The 21,501-nt window shown below is 37.8% G+C and overlaps 1 protein-coding gene across 3 annotated transcripts in view; it reads left to right on the forward strand.

The window, feature by feature from the left end:
• The first annotated feature begins 126 nt into the window (after window positions 1–126).
• The window catches only part of LOC307070120 (protein FRA10AC1), a 47,004-nt gene continuing 25,629 nt past the window's right edge, over window positions 127–21,501 (forward strand). The window contains exons 1-9 of one of the 3 annotated variants that reach the window (XM_079728707.1): window positions 127–294; window positions 392–460; window positions 2,033–2,109; window positions 3,451–3,546; window positions 3,659–3,704; window positions 7,198–7,274; window positions 8,330–8,413; window positions 9,006–9,090; window positions 21,278–21,323. In XM_079728707.1, the coding sequence (XP_079584833.1) occupies window positions 2,033–2,109; window positions 3,451–3,546; window positions 3,659–3,704; window positions 7,198–7,274; window positions 8,330–8,413; window positions 9,006–9,090; window positions 21,278–21,323 (511 nt within the window). In that variant the 5' untranslated portion in view covers window positions 127–294; window positions 392–460. Of the gene's footprint in view, window positions 295–391; window positions 461–906; window positions 1,077–2,032; window positions 2,110–3,450; window positions 3,547–3,658; window positions 3,705–7,197; window positions 7,275–8,329; window positions 8,414–9,005; window positions 9,091–21,277; window positions 21,324–21,501 lie in introns of those variants that run through there. The other 2 variants (XM_079728705.1, XM_079728706.1) reach the window with 2 other exon arrangements.

Consider the following 21,501-nt stretch of genomic DNA (forward strand, 5'->3'; position numbering starts at 1 on the left):
GTTTGGCTGTAACACAAAGTCGGCGCGCCCGGGAACGGTGTCATTTAAGTGAGACGCGCGGCCGCGCCGGACCGGAAGCAGCGCCCAGCTGGGACCCGTAGAGAGAGGCGGGGAGCGGGCGGCGGTGGCGGCCGTTGTGGCTCCGGCAGTGGTGGCGACTGTGGCGAGGCTACGCAGCCGGGGCGACGGGTTTGGTGCCTCAGCAGCTCGCTCAGGCCGTGGGTCGTCGCTGCAGACGCGGGCAGAGGAGGGAACAACGACTCAGCGGGAGCACTTGGCAGAGGAGGGGAAGGGGTGTGTGAGAAGGGCCATGAGTGTTTGGGGTCGGGGAGAAAGATCTCGAAACTTGTTTCTCAAATGTTACTAGTTGATTTTTTTTTTTTGATGGCAGATTGAGAAGACACCCCGCGTCTCCCTTCTCGAATTTCTCTTGGTTCTTGTCAGTTGATTCGTAGCCGAAGTGAGTGAGAACTTTTTAATGCAACTGCTGAGTTCAGATGGGTATGGGATGGATGAGAAAAAAACGAGACAGGGGGAACAAGGGTAGGAGGTGGTGTCCCAGGGTATAGGAACATCATGACGGTAATAGTAGTTAAAATTGGGAGGGTTTTACTGTACCAGACGTTGTTCTAAAACCCTTTATATGCGGTAACTCATTTAATGCCCAGTTCTGTGAGACTTGTACTTTCTTTCATTAGCCTCCCTTTATGGAGGGGGAAACAGGCTCCTAGAGGTTAAGGAGCATGCCCAAAGAAAGACATGAAACGTGCAGAGCCAGGATTTGCATTCTGTCAGGCTGACCCCAGAACTTATCTCTAAGCTCCCCACAGTGGTTGTCCCCCATCAGGATGTGAAGCAAGTGAGGACATAAGACAAGGAGTGAGAGGCTGGTATGGTTTGAACAGATGTGATAAAACAGCGGAAGCAAGGAGTTGACATGATAAAAAGGTGTGCAATCCAGGTGTGACTTAGTGAGGGTAGAGTTGAAAGTGACCTAAACCTTCGCCTCAACCTTGGCTAGGGCCCGCCTCTCTCGAATTCTTTGGGGCAGGGAAGAGAGATATACACCCATACACGTAAGTTTGAAAATGGAATTATGAAGATCACAGACTCATAGGATTTAAAGATTGTTTGATGTAGCCACCTTATTTAGCAGATATAGTCAAATAATCCATCCATCCGCCATTAATGTATATCCCAAATTCTATGTAATGCTGAAACCAGGAGCTGCTTTCTAACACAACTGAGTGACAATTGAGATCTTTCAGTATTTCTAAGAATTTTGATTTAAAAATGAATAGAAACAAAATAAAGTTATCTAGAACAAAGGACAAGGTGGTTTACCTTGAAGAAACTGTTTCAAAGGAAAAGGAAATCTTCACGTATCTTGAAATGTTGAAAGAAGATAGGAAAATTTTTATCAGTTGATCGTATACTGTTTACAAATCCATTAAGTCTGATGGAATACAGTAATCAAAATGTTAGCATATTCCAGAGAGTCAGTTTGTAGTAGTTGAGATCATGGGCTTAAGAATCAAGTAGATCTGCTTAGCCACATATTTCCTCTGTATAATTGATTTACTTAACTTTGTCCTTGATTTCTTCATCTCTAAAATGGAGGTAATAGTTCCTAACTTGCAGAATTAGAAGCAGTGTTTGTAAAGAACCTAGCATAATGTCTGGAACAAAGTTGATAAATACCAGCAACCGTTATTACTCTGAATCAAAAGTAAAGCATTGCTGAACCTTGTATGCAGTGACATGGCAGCTTCTAGACTGGTTTTACATGGGAAGGTCAAAGAGTAATCTCCCTTATTGGTAATTAAAGTGAAAAACATTGATTCATTTTCTGAAGGGTAAGTTTGTTACTTCAAAGTGATTGAAAGTTTTAGATGGCTAGATAACCCCTGATATGCCCACCACAATCCTTTAAAACTATTGTGGCTTTTAAAGATAACTTATTTTTGAACTATTCTGTTTCCTGAACTATGGGCAATTTAGGTTCTAAGTAACTGACTATACTTCTTTACAGATGCATGGTCATGGAGGCTATGACTCTGATTTTAGTGATGATGAACACTGTGGAGAATCTAGCAAAAGGAAAAAAAAGTAAGTAATTTTTTATTGATATCTGTTTCTGATCCTTTCTAAATTGAGATGAGGTATAAATAATATTTAAAGTTTTTGGATTGTGTTTACATGTGAAGACAACGATGCTCGACTGAATGAATTTTTGTTTATTAAACTATAAAGAATTGACTCAAAAATTTGAGAACAGTTATGTAAAAGATAAGAAAGTAATGTTTATGCTGTGAAGGGATTTATGGAAAGGGAAGCATAAGGATAAAAAGGAAATCAGTTAAAGCTCTTAGATTTCTCTGTTGCATCTATTTTTCATTCAACTGTCAAGGACTCTACTTGCAACTGTCATAGCTAAGAAGGGGCTTGGTTGGTTGTCCCTTTGCTAGTACTTGACTGCAAAATGAGGTTACTGTGGAGGATGAGATTGTGATGCAGCACAATTCTTAGGATTTTGTGAATGAGCAGACTAAGTGGTCAGAGGAAGGAGTTCATGGAAGTCTTTACTGAATGGAAGAGGTAAGAACTCTTAGCAGATAAAGCCTGAGCCTTACAAGGAGGCCATATCTTGGTGGAGTGGCTGTGTTTAGGGAGGGGCATTGTTTTCAGCCTTCAGTGCTTAGAAACTTGATTTTATCCATTAACTTAGGTGTGGTTGACTGATTCATATTAACCAAACTTATAAAAATTGGTTTATTATTTGTTACTGAAAACAATATATAAGCATACTAATTGGGACTGAACATTTTTGTTGGGTACTCAGTCTTCATGGATAACCAAAAGAATAGAAATAATTATATAATAAATTACATTTTTATGTAGTGAAATGAAATTAAAATGCTTTACATTTTCAAGGTTTTTCATTCAAAAATATTACTTTGTAAGAATAGAATTTGAGCCAATCTAGTTGGATAGTCTTGTGTGCTCTAGGATTATATCTATTTAAGTAACTAGGGCTGATCACCTATAGTCTGTATCATCTGTAATCAGCCCTTCTTCTTCCATGTTATCAGTTACTGAAAGCTTTGTTATCTCTACTTTACAAACAAGGAAATTGTGGCACAAAAAGATTAAGTAATTTAAGATTAAGATAATGAATGACAGAGCCAAAATTTGAACCAAGGACCCCAGGTGGTGTGACACCAGAACCCATGCATTTGTTAGTTTCATCTTCTCCATTTTATAGGTATTAAATAAAGTCAGGATATTAATTAAGCTATTAAAGGAGATGTAAAATATCTCATTGAAGATCAGTGAGTCTTTAAGAGTTGAATTCCTTAAAACATGTTCCAATTATGGAAATAATAAAGAAATAGGAAACACTCTGAGAAAAATGAACTCTTCTAATAATTTTTCTTCTTAACAAACCAGGACAGTTGAAGATGATTTACTGCTCAAAAAGCCATTTCAGAAAGAAAAACATGGAAAGGTGGTCCATAAACAAGTTGCAGCAGAGTTGCTGGATAGGTATGGTACTTCAATGTACATTACTTTTTTTTGGTTTGAGATGTTGGTGATTTGATTGTATTAATTAAATATAGACATTTGAATTTGCTTGAAATAAAATTTTTCTTAACAGGGAAGAAGCAAGAAATAGAAGGTTTCATCTCATAGCTATGGATGCTGTATCCTTTTATATTTCTAGATTTTGTGACTAATACAATTTTTAAAATCTATTTTATGTCATAAAATCTTGTGAAGTCAGATAGACATAAATTTTATATTTAAAGATAAGTGTTTATTGATGTGGAATTTTCCATATATACTTCTGAGTACAATTCTCTTTTACTAATATATAAGAAAGAATTAGAGGCAAAAATTAATAAAAAACATATTACTAATCTTCTATAAATAGGTTTACAAAGTCCATGTACTTGCAGATATTTTTTCCAACCCATTTTTGTCAAGCTATCAATATTTCTCATTTTTATACTATTATCTTCAGTCTCATTTTAACTCTTAACTCTTTTCCTACCTGGTTCTTGGCTATTTAATGTCTTTGTAAAACTGTGTTTAATAATAGGTCTGTTTGATCATTAGAGAAATGCAAATCAAAACCACAATGAGGTATCACCTTGCACTGGTCAGAATGGCCATCATCAAAAAATCTACAGACAATAAATGCTGGAGAGGGTGTGGAGAAAAGGGAACCCCCTTGCACTGTTGGTGGGAATGTAAATTAATACAGCCACCATGGAGGTTCCTTAAAAAACTAAAAATAGAATTACCATATGACCCAGCAATCCCACTACTGGGCATATGCCCTGAGGAAACCATAGTTCAAAAAGAGTCATGTACCACAATGTTCATTGCAGCACTATTTACAATAGCCAGAACATGGAAGCAACCTAAGTGTCCACTGACAGATGAATGGATAAAGAAGATGTGGCCCATATATACAATGGAATATTACTCAGCCATAAAAGGAAACGAAATTGAGTTATATGTAGTGAGGTGGATGGACCTAGAGTCTGTCATACAGAGTGAAGTAAGTCAGAAAGAGAAAAATACCGTATGCTAACACATATATGGAATCTAAAAAAAAAAAAGAGTTCTGATGAATGTAGAGGCAGGACAGGAATAAAGACACAGACTAGAGAATGGACTTGAGGACACGGGGAGGGGGGAGGGTAAGCTGGGACGAAGTAAGAGAGTGGCATGGACATATATACACTACCAAATGTAAAATAGATAGCTAGTGGGAAGCAGCCTCAGCCCAGGGAGATCAGCTCGGTGCTTTGTGACCACCTAGAGGAGTGGGATAGGGAGGGCGGGAGGGAGACGCAAGAGGGAGGGGATATGGGGATATATGTATACATATAGCTGATTCACTTTGTTATACAGGAGAAACTAACACAACATTGTAAAGCAATTATATTCCAATAAAGACGTTAGAAAAAATAAAAATGAAAAAAAATTAATAGGTCTGTTTGTGGACTGTCTCAGGCCTGCTGTGGCTTCAGCTTTCAGGCATGAATTGGGGCTGTCTTTAAGTTATACCTTGTTTCCCTGTGATAGCCATCTCTCAGCTCAACTTTTTGGTTAAGACTGTGGTTTATTACACGAGCTGCTACCACTGGCCATCCATATTACTGTTGGCAATATTGGAGAGTGAAAGTATTTCTGGGTATTTATTACTGCGGTCAGGATAGGGAGAAGGAGACGATGTCAATTAGATAAACCCACTAGCCTGTAGTCACCACTTTCACTTTATTGTTCCTGATCCTTTTCTTAAGTTATAGAAGTTCTCTTGTCACCAATTTATTTATTCCTCTTATCTCCTTACCCAATAGCTTAGCTTTCCCATGGATCTCATCTGCCACTGCTCCTTTAGCATTTCAACATCTACTCCTCCTATCACACCACTCAGTTGGGGGTGTTGGGGCATCTAGTTACAGCCTGGTGAGGGTGAAAGTCTAGATCCCCTTTTCTTGCATGGCTGGATGTGGGGCCATAGATTTTCTGGAGTGTTTGGCTGGAATAGAGTAGTTACTGCCTAAAAGTTATCTTTCCTGTTAGGCTGCCTCTCTCCTGATTATTTTGTTACAGGGAACAGACTTCTGTTGGGACTTCTTTTGTCTGCTTGTTGGTATTTACAGCTATCCAGCTTCTTCACCTCCAAGTCTGGCATTTATTAAGTGAGAAGAAAACCTGGGGAACTCAGCACCATGTCTTACCATGGGTCCTGAGGTCCATAGCTGGTCTGCCTTCTTCTCTCTACCTTTCAGAGCCTTTTTATGTTTGTTTTATATATAATTTCCAAGGTTTTTAGTTCTCAGTGGGAGGAATAGGGAGAAGTGCAGTTGACCCTTGAACAACACAGGGTTTGAACTGTGAGGGTCCACTTATACAAGGATTTTTATTTTACTGTATTACTTGTGTGAATATGGGTATTTATTTTACTGTAGTACTAACGATCTGCAGTTGGTTGAATCTACAGATGCAGAGGGCTGATTATACACTATGTGCAGGTTTTGGACAATGAGGAGGGTGGGTGTTCTATCCACCCTGTTCAGGGATCAACTGTACATCTTTGCTCCATCTTCCAGGAAGCAAAGTCCCACCTACCACCTGCTTTTGTAAATAAAAGTTTTATTGGAACACAGCTGTGCTCATTCATTTAGGTGTTATCTGTGCCTACTTCCATGCTAAAGTGGCAGAGTTGAGTAGTTTTAACAGAGACCGTATGGCCTGCATATTTACTATGTACAGGAAAAGTTTGCTGACGAGCTCTTGAAAGATTTAAGTGACTTGCCAGTGTCACATGACCAGTTTGTGATAGACCAAGAGCTAGAATCCAGATCTCTGGGTATCTGGCTTTTCTCTTTTTTCTTTTCTGAAATGTTAATTGCTTTCTTGCTCGTTTCAGAATTACGTTTTGATTCGCTATTCTGTTAGAACACATTGTGATCAATTAAATAACTGTTTGTCTTTAATATAATAGGTTGTAGTCACAGACAATATTATGTCAGTTCTGTTATGTGTGTGTTCAGCTCTGGAGAGAGTACCATGGAGCTTTTTAAAACAAGTAAAATGCTCATGTGTCTTGTTGTATTGCACTGAAAATAAACATGACTGTAGCTTCTTTGACTATTAAAAGAGAGTATAAAAAAATAACGTGATCTCTTATATTTACTTCTTTTTGAAAGCCTCATGTTAGGATTTAATATAATAAAAGTTACATCTTCTATTTTGGAGGCTTTATTGTTACTGAAATAGCTAAATTATATTTTATAATGAAGAAAAATTCTACTCCTCACCTTTAACTTTAGAAACTATAATGTGTTTTTCATGTTTTGATGATTAAAATGAGTGGTGGTGTGAGGCTGTATATAGGAAGCTGTCCTTCTCTCCAGAGAGTTATTGCTTGAAAATGTTCAAAACAATATAGAGTATTCAGTAGAAAGTGAAAGCCCCTCTACTGTACCATGTTCACTCTTAACAGTTTAATATTTACCCTTTTAGATCTTTTTTAAATTTATAAGCATGTATAGTGTATATTTGTATATTTTTAAAAAACTAAATAGACTCATACTATGTTATTTTTTCCCTACTCACTAATATGTCATTGACACCCAACTACTGAACAAATAAAATCCTTAATTTTTTGCATTTCAGTATCAAAGGCATACAAAGTTTGTAAATGACTATATTTTATACTATGGTGGCAAAAAAGAAGACTTCAGGCGATTGAGGTAAGTGTCATAAAGTTTATTTTACATCATGGGAGGTAGGTATGGGTATCTTTGAAGACTCACAGCTACTATATCTTCTGATTCTGTCATTTTCTCCTGCTTTCCATTCCAGTTTTGTTGTTATAAGGTGGAGAGGCCATTCGAAGCTTCTAGCTAAGCAACTCATCATGAGCCCCATTTCTCTGGCAACAGGCCTCAGGCAGCCTGTTGATTCTGGCAATAACAGGATCGTGTGAGGAATACTCACGTGCCTGATTATGCAGTGATTTTTTTTTCCCCCACAAGGATCTTTGAAATAATGAACTCTTTAGACCTCAGGTTTGGGATTGCTTTTTAAAAGATAGGACAAACAAGAGACCTCACTCTAATATTTCCCTCACATGAAATTCCTTCTTATATCTGAGGCTCTTCTGTCAGAGCCTCTTGGTTTTGTGTGGGTTTTTTCCTCTTTACTTAACGATTTTCCGAGTTGATAGTGCCCTAAAAAACTTTATACCAGCTCATCAGCCCCAAACTTAACTCTCCTCTGAATTTAGCCTGTATTTCTCAACAATCCCTTGTTCTGTCCCCAATCTGTTATCATCTTGAAAACTCATCTCCTTCAGTTCTCTTCCTCCCTTACTCAGTCTTCCTAGGAAGATGTAGTAAAATGAGGTGTGGAGAAATTTTTTATATATTTTAAAAATTAGATCACAATGGGATGGTGTTACTTATTTTAGATTCTGAAACTTATTTTCATTCATCTTCCTTATCCATTCAGTGTTCATTCAGATTTCTCATCCTAGTTTTGGTAATTTAGCACCCTTTGTGTAATTGAACCAGCTCTAGAGATGGGTGGATTCCTTATCCATTTGTTTCTGTAGCAGCACTCTTTATAACTACCTTTTGAAAATACCGAAATACTTTTTATAAATATACTTACATACATACATACATATAAAACTATCTTTGTGTATCTTATTTTTACTCAGGTGCTCAAAAATCTCACACACTGTTTAACTTAAGTTTGACTAATTTTGTTTTCATATTGAATTTAAAATTGTTTTTTTTTTCAGAGAAAATGACAAGATAGACATGGATATTATACGAGAAAATCACAGGTTCCTATGGAATGAGGAGGATGAAATGGACATGAATTGGTAATTGTACCCGTGTGAGACATAATGCGTCAAATGCTATAGTCCTATCTCTCCTGCTCCCTGAGTGTTTTCTTGTTTTGTCACCTGTCCAAAGCATTTGGCCCCTGCATGGAACCGTTCTGAATCGAGAACATAAAACTGTGCCTCAGATTATTGAATCTGGTTTGTTTATTTTGGTAATTTTTAACAATTTTAACTGACTTCTCATTGCTTGACTTTGTCTTTAAAAAATAATTTATGAAATTTTTACAATATTATTTGTTGTCTTGTAGTACGCTTCTTTTTAAATTTTAAAAATGTTTTGGGAAAACGTAAAACCTGAAAATGGTTTTAAAAATTCAAACATTACAGAGGGTAAAAAGTGAAGACTCAGTCTCTTTCTCATCTTTGACTATTAGTCTTCCAGCTTCCCTCCCTGGAGACCCACTATTAATAGTTAATATTCAGATATTCTATGCACATGTAAGTAATAGACCTCTTTTAAAACATTAATGTTTATACCATATGCATTATTTATTTGACATTGCCTCCAGTAGCAAACAACGGTTGAATTTCTAAATATGTAAGATTTATATTTTTTTAATGAATCTAGGGAGAAGAGACTTGCAAAGAAATACTATGATAAATTATTCAAGGAATACTGCGTAGCAGATCTCACCAGATACAAAGAAAATAAGGTATGTCTTCCAGATATTTATAGAAGAAGGTTCTTATTCACATATAGTATTACTTTTTAATATACTATTGTGCCCTGTATTATTCTTTTAAGATGCTAATTCAATTCTAAGTTGTCCTCCATCTATGAAGTATCAATTGGACCATTTAACCTTGATAGCTGTGGAATTTACAAAGGGCCCCGAAGTCAAGGGTGCCTTTTTGTGAACTGAGACGTGAAAAGTCGAAAATGAAACACAGGTGGCCGCTGAATCTTGTTTTATCCTGACTCTAATCCAGAGCCTCTAGTGATCATTATTTGACACTTTGAATGATGTCTTCTTTCACAAATGATGTTTGAAATTGATAAGCTTTTTTTTTTTCAAATGGATTACCATATAAAGAGGCAGATGCACATCTTCTGTTATGTAAATGTCTATTCTAGTAAAAATAGCTCTTATCAGTGCCAATTAATAATGGCAAATTTCCCTTCCTGCTTTATATCTTACTTTAGTTAATTTTTTTAAATTAATTTTATTTATTTTTGGCTGCATTGGGTCTTCATTACTGCATGCAGGCTTTCTCTAGTTGTGGCGAGCGGGGGCTACTCTTCGTTGCAGTGCACAGGCCTCTCATTGCGGTGGCTTCCCTTGTTGCAGAGCATGGACTCTAGGCGCACGGGCTTCAGTAGTTGCAGCACGCAGGCTCAGTAGTTGCGGCACATGGGCCCTAGAGCACATGGGCTTCAGTAGTTGCAGTGTGTGGGCTCAGTAGTTGCGGCGTGCAAGCTCTAGGGCACGCTGGCTTCATAGTTGTGGCATGTGGGCTCAGTAGTTGTGGCACACGGGCTGTAGAGTGCAGGCTTGGTAGTTGTGGCACACGGGCTTAGTTGCTCCACAGCATGTGGGATCTTCCTGGACTAGGGATCGAACCCATGTCCCCTGCATTGGCAGGCGGATTCTTAACCACTGCGCCACCAGGGAAGTCCTATTTTAGTTAATATTAAAGTGATTTTTAAAAAACAGAAGTAGAGTTGATTTACAATATTGTGTTTCAGGTGTATAGCAAAGTGATTTGGTTATATATATTTTTTCCTTTTTTTCGATTCTTTTCCATCATAGGTTATTACAAGATATTAAATATAGTTCCCTGTGCTATCCAGTAAATCCTTGTTGTTTATATTATATATGGTAGTGTGTATTTGTAATCTCATACTCATAATTTATCCCTCCCCCCATATTCCCCTTTGGTAACCATACATTTGTTTTCTGTGTTTGTGAGTCTGTTTCTGTTTTATAAATAAGTTCTTTGTACTATTTTTAGATACCCACCTATAAGTGATATCATATAATACTTGTCTTTCTCTGTCTGTTTTACTTAGTATGATCATTTCTAGGTCCATCCATGTTGCTGCAAATGGCATTATTTCATTCTTTTTTATGGCTAAGTAATATTCCGTTGTATATATATACCACATCTTTTTTATCCATTCATCTGTTGATGGACACTTAGATTGCTTCCATGTCTTGGCTATTGTAAATAGTGCTGCCATGAACGTTGGGGTGTGTGTATCTTTTTGAATTAGAGTTTTCGTCTTTTCCAGATACATGCCCAGGAGTGGAATTGCTGGATCATATAGTAACGTTATTTTTAGTTTTTTAAGGAACCTCCATACTCCATACTGTTTTTCCACAGTGACTGCACCAATTTACATTCCCAAGAAAAGTGTAGGAGGGTTCCCTTTTCTCCACACCCTCTCCAGCATTTATTATTTGTATACTTTTTGATAATAGCCATTCTGACTGGTGTGAGGTGATACCTCATTGTAGTTTTGATTTGCATTTCTCTAATAACTAACAGTGTTGAGCATCTTTTCATATGCCTGTTGGCCATCTGGATGTCTGCTTTGGAGAAATGTCTATTTAGGTCTTCTGCCCATTTTTTGATTGAGTTTTTTGGGGTTTTTTATATTGAGCTGTGTGAGCTGTTTGTATATTTTGGAAATTAAGCCCTTGTTGGTCTCATCATTTGCAGATATTTTCTCCCATTCCATAGGTTGTCTTTTCATTTTGTTTATGGTTTCCTTTGCTATGCAAAAGCATTTAAGTTTAATTAGGTCCCATTTGTTTATTTTTGCTTTTATTTCTTTTGCCTTGTGAGACTGACCTAAGAAAATATTGCTACGATTTATGTCAGAGAACATTTTGCCTATGTTCTCTTCAAGGAGTTTTATGGTGTCATGTCTTATATTAAAGCCTTTAAGCCATTTTTAGTTTATTTTTGTGTGTAGTGTTAGAGTGTGTTCTAACTTCATTGATTTACATGTGGCTGTCCAGCTTTCCCAATACCACTTGTTAAAGAGACTGTCTTTTCTCCATTGTATATTCTTGCCTCCTTTGTCGAAGATTAATTGACCATAGTGTGTGGGTTTATCTCTGGGCGCTCTATTCTGTTCCATTGATCTGTGTCTGTTTTGTGCCAGAACCATGCAGTTTTGATTGCTGTGGCTTTATAGTATTGTCTGAAGTCTGGAAGGGTTATGCCTCCAGCTTTGTTCTTTTTCCTCAGAATTACTTTGGCAATTCTGGGTCTTTTGTGATTACATATAAATTTTAGGATTATTTATTCTAGTTCTGTGAAAAATGTCATGGGTTATTTGATAGGGATCACATTAATCTGTAGATTGCTTTGGGTAGTATGTCCATTTTAACTATATTAAGTCTTCCAGTGCAAGAGCATGGGCTATCCTCCGATTTCATTGAATCATCTTCTGTTTCCTTTATCAATGTTTTATAGTTCTCAGCATATAAGTCTTTCACCTCCTTGATTAGGTTTATTCCTAGATATTTTTCTTTTTTGGGGGGATGCGATTTTAAATGGGAATTTATTTTACTTTCTCTTTCTGATATTTCATTGTTAGTATGAAGAAATAGAGCAGATTTCTGTATATTAATGTTGTATTCTGCTACCTTGCTGAATTCATTTATCAGTTTTAGTAGTTTTTGTGCAGAGTCTTTAGGGTTTTCTGTATAGGGTGTCATGTCATCTGCACATAATGACAATTTTACCTTTTCCCTTCCATTTTGGATACCTTTTATTTTTCTCATCTGACTGCTGTGGCTAGGACTTCCAATACTATGTTGAGTAGAAGTGGTGAGAGTGGACAACCTTGTCTTGTTCCAGATTTTAGCAGGAAGGCTTTCAGCTTTTCACCATTTAGTATTATGTTGGCTATGTGTTTGTCACAAATGGCTTTTATTATGTTGAGATATGTTCCCTCTATAACCACTTTGGTGAGAGATTTTAATCATGAATGGATATTGTATCAAATGCTTTTTCCTTGTCTATTGAGATGATCATGTGGTTTTTGTCTTTTGTTGATGTGATATATCAGATTGATTGATTTGCATATGTTGAACTATTCGTGTGACCCTGGAATGAACCCAACTTAATTATGGTGTATGATCCTTTTTATGGGTTGTTGGATTTGGTTTGCTAATATTTGTTGAGGATTTTTGCATCTATATTCATCAAAGATATTGTCCTGTAATTTTCTTTTTTGTTAGTGTCTTTGTCTGGTTTTGGTGTCAGGGTGATGGTGGCTTCATAGGATGGCTTTGGGAGTGTTCCCTCCTCTTCAATCTTTTGGGAGAGTTTGAGAAGGATCAGTATGAGTTCTTCTAGCTATGTTTGGTGCAATTCCCCAATGAAGCCATCCAGTCCTGGACTTTTGTTTACAGGGAATTTTTTAAATTACAGATTCTATTTCACTCTAGTGATAGATCTGTTCAAATCATCTGTTTCTTCTTGATTCAGTTTTTACAGGCTATTTCTAGAAACTTTTCCATTTCTTCTAGGTAGTCCATTTTGTTGGCATATAACTGTTCATAATATCTTCTTATGATTTTTTGTATTTCTGTAGTGTTGGTTATTATTTCTCCCTTTCATTTCTTATTTTATTTATTTGGGTCCTCTCTCTTTTCTTCTTGGTGAGCCTGGCCAGAAGTTTGTTGATTTTGTTTATCTGTTCAAAAAACCAGCTCTTGGTATTATTGATTTTTCTGTTGTTTTTTAATCTTTATTTATTTCTTCTCTGATCTTTATTATTTCCTTCCTTCTGATGACTTCAGGTTTTATTTGCTTTTCTTTTTCTAATTCTTTTAGGTTGTAGGTTAGGTTGTTTATTTGTGAGTTTTCTTGTTTTTTGAGGAAGGCCTGTATCGCTATGAACTTCCCTCTAAGGACTGCTTTTGCTGCAACCCATAGATTTTGTATGGTTGTGTTTTCATTGTTGTTGTTTTGAGATTTTTTTATTTCCTCTTTGTTTCATTGTTGACCCATTGGTTTTTAGTAGCATGTTGTTTAGTCTCCATGTAATAGTTTTTTTCCTCATTTCTCTTTGATTTCTAGTTTCATGTGGGTGTGGTCAGAAAAGATGCTTGAAATAATTTCTGTCCTCTTAAATTTGTTGAGCCTTGTTTTGTGTCCTAGTATGTGGTCTATCCTAAAGAATGTTCCATGTGTGCTTGAAAAGTATGTGTTTTCTGCTTTATTTGGATGTAGTATCCTGTAGATTTCAATTAAGTCTAACTGTTCTGTTGTGTCATTTGGAATCTCTGTTGCCTTATTGCTGTTCTGTCTGGAAGATCTGTCCATTGATGTGAGTGAGGTGTTAAAAGTCTCCTACTCTTATTGTATTCCCATCAGTTTCTCCCTTTATGTCTGTTAGTATTTGTTTTATGTATCTAGGTGCTCCTATATTGGGTGTGTATATGTTAACCAGTGTGATATCCTCTTCTTGTATTGATCCTTTTATCACTATATAGAGTCCTTCTTCATCTTTTTTTATGGCCTTTGTTTTAAAGTCTGGTATGAGTATTGCTACCCTCACTTTCTTGTCATTTCCATTTGCATGAAATATCTTTTTCCATCTCCTCACTTTCAATCTGTATGTGTCTTTAGCCCTAAAGTGGGTCTCCTGTAGGCAGCATGTTATAGGTTCTTGTTTTATTATCCAATCTGCCACTCTGTGTCTTTTGATCGATGTTTTTAGTCCATTGACACTTAAAGTAATTATTGATAAGTGTATTTATTGCCATTTTAAACCTTGTTTTCCTGTTAATTTTGTAATTCTTTTTTGTTCCTTTCTTCTTTTTGTTTTTCCTTTTGTGCTTTGATGGTTTTCTTTTGTATTATGCTTGAGTTCCTTTCCTTTTGGTTTTTGTGAATCTGTTGTATGTTTTTGACTTGTGGTTACCCTGGTTTTCAAGTATGTTAACCCATAACTCTATCTACTTGCTTTAGACTGGTGGTCATATCAGCTCAAACACTTTCTAAAAGATCTACATTTTCTTACTCCCCTCCTCCACATTTTGTAGTTTTGATGTCCTGTTTCTCATCTTCATGTTTATCTTTTTGCTGTTCATTGTGATTATAATCGCTTTCACAGAATTTTTTGATTGTTTCTTCAATCTGTGTACTGCCTAATTTAAGTGATCTTCAATCTTTTTATATATTTACTTTTCCTATTGTGATTTTCCATTTCTTATAGATTCCTGCTTTTCTATTTAGAGAACACCTTTCAGTATTTCTGTTAGAGTAGGTTTAGTGTTGCTGTATTCTTTTATTTTTTCTTTGAGAAATTCTTTCTCTCTCCTTCCATGCTTAATGATAATCTTGCTGGGTAGGGTATCATAGGTTGCAGGTTTTTCCCTTTCAGGACTTTAAATGTATCTTGCCACTCCCTTCTGGCATGCAAAGTTTCTGTAGAGAAATCAGCTGATACCCTTATGGTGGTTCCCTTGTAACTGACTCTTTGTTTTTATCTTGCTGACTTTAGAATCCTCTCTAACTTTTGCCATTTTCATTATGACGTCTTGGAGGAGGTCCGTTTGGGACCCTCTGTGCTTCCTGTATCTGGATATCTGTTTCCTTCTTAAGGTTTGGGAAGTTTTCAGCCATAATTCCTTCGAATAAATTTTTGATCCCCTTTCCTCTTTCTTCTTCTGGGATTCCTTTTATGCATAGATTGGCATGCTTTGTATTATCCCATAATCTCATATGTTGCTTTCATTTTTTTCTTTCATTTGTCTTTCTGTCTGCTGTTCTGATTGGGTGATTTCCATTATTCTGTCTTCCAGATCACTTATTCATTCTACCTTATTTAGTTTGCTATTTATTTCCTTTAGCTTGGTTTTCATCTTGGCAATTGGGTTGTCTAATTTTGATTGGCTCCTCTTTATAGTTTCTAGTTCCTTGTTATGGTGATCTGCATTTCTATCAATAGTCTTTCTTAATTCCTTCAGCATTTTTATTACCTCCTTTTTGAGCTTGGAGTCTGGTAGACTGGAGAAGTCTGTTTCATTGTTCTTTCAGGGGATTTCTCTTGTTCTTTTAATTGGAAATAATTCCTTTGTTTTTTCATTTTGCTTATATTTCTTTGACTCTATGAATTTAGGAGAAAGTTATTTACTGTGGCTGTTTTTATGTCAGAGCGACCCTGTGTAGACTGTGGGAGTCCAGTATTCTTGGTGCAAGGGTTGTTTTTGGTAGGATTCTTGCCATATCTTTTCTCAGGGTGTGTTGGCCCTTGTCCCCTTGATGGCAGTGTGTTTGGTGGTGTTGTGATCAGAGCCTGCACTGGATGTTGGGCAGGGCCTCCTCTTTGCTCTGCGGTTGTCACAGCCCTGTTAGGGGCAGGGTCTGCTCCCCAGTTGTAGGAGTAGAAGCCCCCACCCAGGTCAGGTTCTAAGCTGCAGTGTGAGGTAGATGGGACTGGAGCACTCTCTCTGGGAAAGGAGCTGCTGTGTATTCTTCCCCAGGAGCTGTCCACTGGGACGTGCAACTGTGATGCTGCCTGCCACCTGGTGCATGCGCCCACAAAGATCACTGTTGTTGGGACTGCCTTCAGTGGCTGGTTCCTCTGTGGGAGCACCGGTAATCGGCTTGGAGGTCCCTTAGGCATGTATGCATGCTCACAAAGCCACTGATGCGAAAACCTACTGAAGGTGTGCCCACTGTGGGAGCTCCGGTAATTGGCTCAGATTTCAGCCCTGCCTCCGCGTGTGCGCACCCACAGAGTTTGCAAAACCTGCAGTGGCCGGAGCTATGCCCCATTGCAAGCATGCTGATAATGAGGCTGCTATGGCAGAACCACTCTCTGTCCTGTGCACACCCCCAGTTTTGGCCCAAGCCACACTCCTGGCCCTTCAGGCTGTCTCCATGCAGCCAAACCAAGTCCTCTTCCCAAGTCTGTCCACTGAAGCCCAAGTTTCACTACCCAGTTGCTATGCACTTCAGGCACGTGTCTCTGGCTAGGAAGTGCAGCGACATGGTGGGGACCGTCTGTACTGGTCTTTCTTTACCTTGCAGGGCTGCAGACCAGTTCCCATGCTCTTCTCTCGAGCCTCTGAAGCTCCCTGTCTGTCCCAGCAGACCTCCCAGCTGGTGAAGGAGGTTCCCAGGGTGAGGGGACCTTTTTCACAGCTCCCTACCAGGGGCGTAGGTCTCATCCCAGTTCCTCTTCTTCTCCCTGTTCCCTTTGTCTTCCCCAGCTATGTGGGGATCTATCTTGCAGCTCTGGTTGTATAGGATCTTCAAGCTTTCAGTAGGTATTCTCTGAGAATTGTTCTACGAGTAGATGTATTTTTGTTGTATTTGTGGGAGGAGGTGAGCTCCATGTCTCTCTGCCATTTTGATCGCCTCCTCTGGGATGATTTTTATTCCTATCTCATTTTTCACATTTTTAGCTACTGATAGATAAATTGACCCAGAAACAAATGATCTCAGTTTGAAATGGGAGGGGAAGGAATGTTGCATAAATCTGTATGTTTTGGATAGTGTACATCTGTATTGTATTAAGAAAGACAACCTATTTAAAAAGCTTTTTTAGGGCTTCCCTGGTGGCGCAGTGGTTGAGAGTCCGCCTGCCGATGCAGGGGACACGGGTTCGTGCCCCGGTCTGGGAGGATCCCACATGCCGCAGAGCGGCTGGGCCCGTGAGCCATGGCCGCTGAGCCTGTGCGTCCGGAGCCTGTGCTCCGCAAGGGGAGAGGCCACAACAGTGAGAGGCCCGCCTACCGCAAAAAAAAAAAAAAAAAAAAAAAAAAAAAGCTTTTTTAAAAAAAAATTTATTTATTTATTTTTGGCTGCGTTGGGTCTTCGTTGCCACACACAGGCTTTCTCTAGTTGCGGTGAGCGGGAGCTACTCTTTATTGCGGTGCGTGGGCTTCTCCTTGCAGTGCGGGGCAGAGGCTCTAGGTGCGTGAGCTTTAGTAGTTGTGGCTCTCAGGCTCTAGAGCACAGGCTCAGTAGTTTTGCACATGGGCTTAGTTGCTCCGTGGCATGTGGGATCTTCCTGGACCAGGCCTCGAACCTGTGTCCCTTGCATCAGCAGGCAGATTCTTAACCACTGCGCCACCAGGGAAGTCCCTAAAAAGCTATCTTAGATTTGTTTATCCTAAGGATTTCTTTTCATTTAAATAGTTAAATCTCAGAACCATAATTGGTTTAATAATTTTTCACTAGTGCCTTTAATATGTGGGTTGCTTCACAATATTCTTATAGATAGTAGTAGTGTGCATTTTTATAACCCTGTTTACAAACCCCAGCACTTGGTGTATCCCCAAAACTTCCTCAGTTTCTTGTAAACTAGCTCTCATCTCTCTAATAGTTATTGACCATATTGAATCCAAAAAGCACCACAGCAGTTGGAGTTACTTGAATGTATTATACTGCAAGTTGAGGGTGAAGTATAAGTCTTTCAAGGAGCACATAACAAAACTTTTTCAACCCTGGTTCATTTGTTGATTGTCTTCCAGTATTTATAGAGGACTGGGCTGGGTGCTATTGGTTAAAGCATGGTGTCTGCCCTCAAAAAAAAACTATAGTTGAGGGAAGAAAGTGGACATAAATAAATAGTTAAATATTTGTATTCCCCATTTATAAAAACACAGTATATTACTGGAAATCATACTTTATAGTGCATAGGGACTTCCCTGGTGGCGCAGTGGTTAAGAATCTGCCTGCCAGTGCAGGGGACATGGGTTCAATCCCTGGTCCAGGAAGATCCCACATGCCACGGAGCTACTGAACCCATGAGCCACAACTACTGAAGTCCGCGCGCCTAGAGCCCGTGTTCCGCAGCAAGAGAAGCCACCGCAGTGAGAAGTCTGTGAGCCGCAACGAAGAGTAGCCCCCACTCGACACAACTAGAGAAGCCCGCGCGCAGCAGCGAAGACCCCAGGCAGCCAAAAATAAATATTAAATAATTTAAATAAATAAAATAAAGTGCATAATCTTGAAACAAGTTGTGTTTTTCTATTAGAACATGATGAGTTAGTTAGATACCAGGATAAGTGCAAGTAAGAAATCACATATGACTTGCAGGTTTTGAGTATAGATCCTAGAGAAATAGGAAATATGGAGAGAGGGACATCTTTTTTCTTAAGGCTGTTTTTTAGAGCAGTTTTAAGTTCACAGCAAAATTGAGGGAAAGGTACAGAGATTTCCCATATCCTGCTCCACACATACCAGGGGGATCTTCTTGGCAAAGATAATGATTGTTTTTTTTGGCATACTATTTTGGAGAAAGAGTAATGCTGTTGACTTTCTTGCTACTATGCATTTTCTCATAGTTTTACTTACACAAAGACACTGTTTTATTCATTTTTAATTAACAAACTCCTAGCTAAGTACCTAATATATATAGTAGATACTTAGGGCATTTTCAGTGAATTTCAGCCTTTGTTTCACACCCCCATTTCCTTCTTCGTTGTTTTTTCCCTTTCATCATTGAGAATTTGGTTGGATCATTGTATCAGTTGGGGTAAGATTCAGCTACAGGGACCAGCAAGCAGTCCCAAATAACAGTGGCTTAAATGAACTACAAGTTTGTTTTCCTTTAACATAAAAGTCCAGGTGGATGGTCATGGAACTTTGTGTTGTCAGGAAGTCAGGATACTTCTCTCTTATTGCTTGCATGTGTGACCTCCTTGTTCTAGAGGGTAGAGTGAGAAGGAAAGGAGGCTAAGCACCGCACCCTGAGTAATTGAAGTGTTTAATCCAACATATCAACAGGAATATTTGTCAGGAAAGAATAGAAAAACATACTGAGGCAAAACCTCTATGCAATCTTTAAGTAGTAGGACATATTGTAGTTGTTTGTTAAATTTCTTATCCGCCATAAGATTATAACCTTCTTGGTGACAGACATTTGTTTTAATAATCACTTTATACTCTCAGCAGAGTGCCAAGCCAGTAAGTAGTTGCTTAATAATTATTTGTTGAATAGATTAATGAATGGAAGAAAAAGTTTGGGAACTGTTGCTGTACACATTTGACTGTGCTTCAGTAGACATTCCAACATCTGTTGGATGACAAACAATCCTCACATAGATGTATGGGCTTAAAAATAGAATTAAATACAGAGTTATTTTGAATTTTTTATTTCTTTTTTTTCCTGGACTGGGGGATTTTATTTTATTTTCAGTTAGAATATTTTGAAATGTTTTGAGCCCTCATTTGCGTTTAAAATACAAAATCGCCTAATTCAAATAATAGATGATTAAAAACTAAAATAAAAACAAGCAAAGTTAACCAGGCATTGAACGCTTCATCTGAATTATCTTTCTTAATTACAACAACCTATGAGATTAAGATTTTACTCATAAAAAGGAAATAGACTGAGAAATTAAGTAACTTTCCCAACCTCACAGCTAGTTAGTAAATGATAGAGCCTGCATTGTGTCAGCATGATTCTAGAGCTGAGCTTTTAACTATGGTAAATTGAATAGAAAACTAAACCATTTACTAAAATTATAGTAATTTAGCATATGAATATGAGTCTTATAAAATAGTGGAGAAAACATTTTAACATTGTATCATTTTTAGCCAAAAAGCAAATAACAGTTGACCCTTGAACAACATGGGTTTGAACTGTGTGGATTCTTTTCACTAAATACGTACTATAGTACTACACAGTCTGTGGTTGGTTGAGTTTGTAGATGTGGAACCCTGGATTTGGAGGGCTAAGTGTACATTTATGCTCAAATTTTCAACTGCGTAGTAGTGGTCAGTGCCCCTAAACCCCATGTTCAAGGGTCAACTATAAAGTTATGTTTAGGAATCTGGAGGGAAATTTAACAACTTTCCACTTTACAGCTCCAGACTGGTACCATTGCTCTTTCCTGTTCATTGCTATGCTGTTGTAGTGGGAAAAGAGCCATATACAAATGAATGGTTGTAGTTGTGTTCCATTAAAACTTTTTATAAAAATAGGCAGCAGGCCTGTAGAACATTATCTCCTAACCCCTGGTGTACTATACACCAGATACTATTATAAGTACTTTATATGTATTATTCCATTTAAACGTCCTAACCCAAAGCAGGTAGTACTCGTGTTATCTCTATATGAGGCAACTGAGCCACAAATAGATTAAACAACTTGTCCAGTATTATATAGCTGTCAAGTGATGGAGGTAAGACATAAACCCAAACAATCTGACTACAAAGACTGTACTCTCATATTATAGTATACTGCTTCTTTATTGTACTATAACTTCTTTTTTTTCTGTCAGTGTCATAGAACAATATATATTTTTTGTTAATTTACATACCTTGTGCCTGGCACCTATAACTTTTAATAAGAAGTCTAAACGTAAAGAGGATCGGACTTCCCTGGTGGCACAGTGGTTAAGAATCTACCTGCCAATGCTGGGGACACAGGTTCAAGCCCTGGGCCAGGAAGATCCCACGTGCCATGGAGCAACTAAGCCTGTGTGCCACAACTACTGAGCCCACACGCCACAACTACTGAAGCCCATGCACCTAGAGCCTATGCTCTGCAACAAGAGAAGCCACTGCAATGAGAAGCCTGTGCACCGCAATGAAGAGTAGGCCCCGCTCGCAGCAACTAGAGAAAGCCCGCACACAGCAATGAAGACCCAACACAGCCAAAAATGAATAAATAAACTTTTTTAAAAAGTAAAGAGGATTGTTCCTTAACAAAGAAGTTGGTAATTGTTCAGATGTATTTTTTAAGTACCTGGAATCCTATAAGGAGAGAAAAAACTATCATGAGGGGAATTAGGTTTACTTTTTAGATTAGTAAGTGTCATTGTGTTAATTGTTGGCTCCATGATAAGATTTATTTACAATTTAAATATTGTTTAAATTTACTCTGGCATAAATGTATTTTTTTTTTCTTGTCAGTTTGGATTTAGGTGGCGAGTAGAAAAAGAAGTAATTTCAGGGAAAGGTAATTCTTTTTTTTATTTTAGTTTTTAATAGGATAAGGTTATTTTGTTATATTATTGAAGTCATTGTGTAAGATTATTCCTAATATATACAGTAAGTGATTATCTACAAAATACAAAGTAAAATTAGAGAAGGTGTATTAATGATATATTGCTAACAAAGTTCAACATATAATGCTT

Source organism: Hyperoodon ampullatus (genome assembly GCF_949752795.1).
Source record: "Hyperoodon ampullatus genome assembly, contig: scaffold_368, whole genome shotgun sequence".
Classification (NCBI taxonomy): Eukaryota; Metazoa; Chordata; class Mammalia; order Artiodactyla; family Ziphiidae; genus Hyperoodon; species Hyperoodon ampullatus.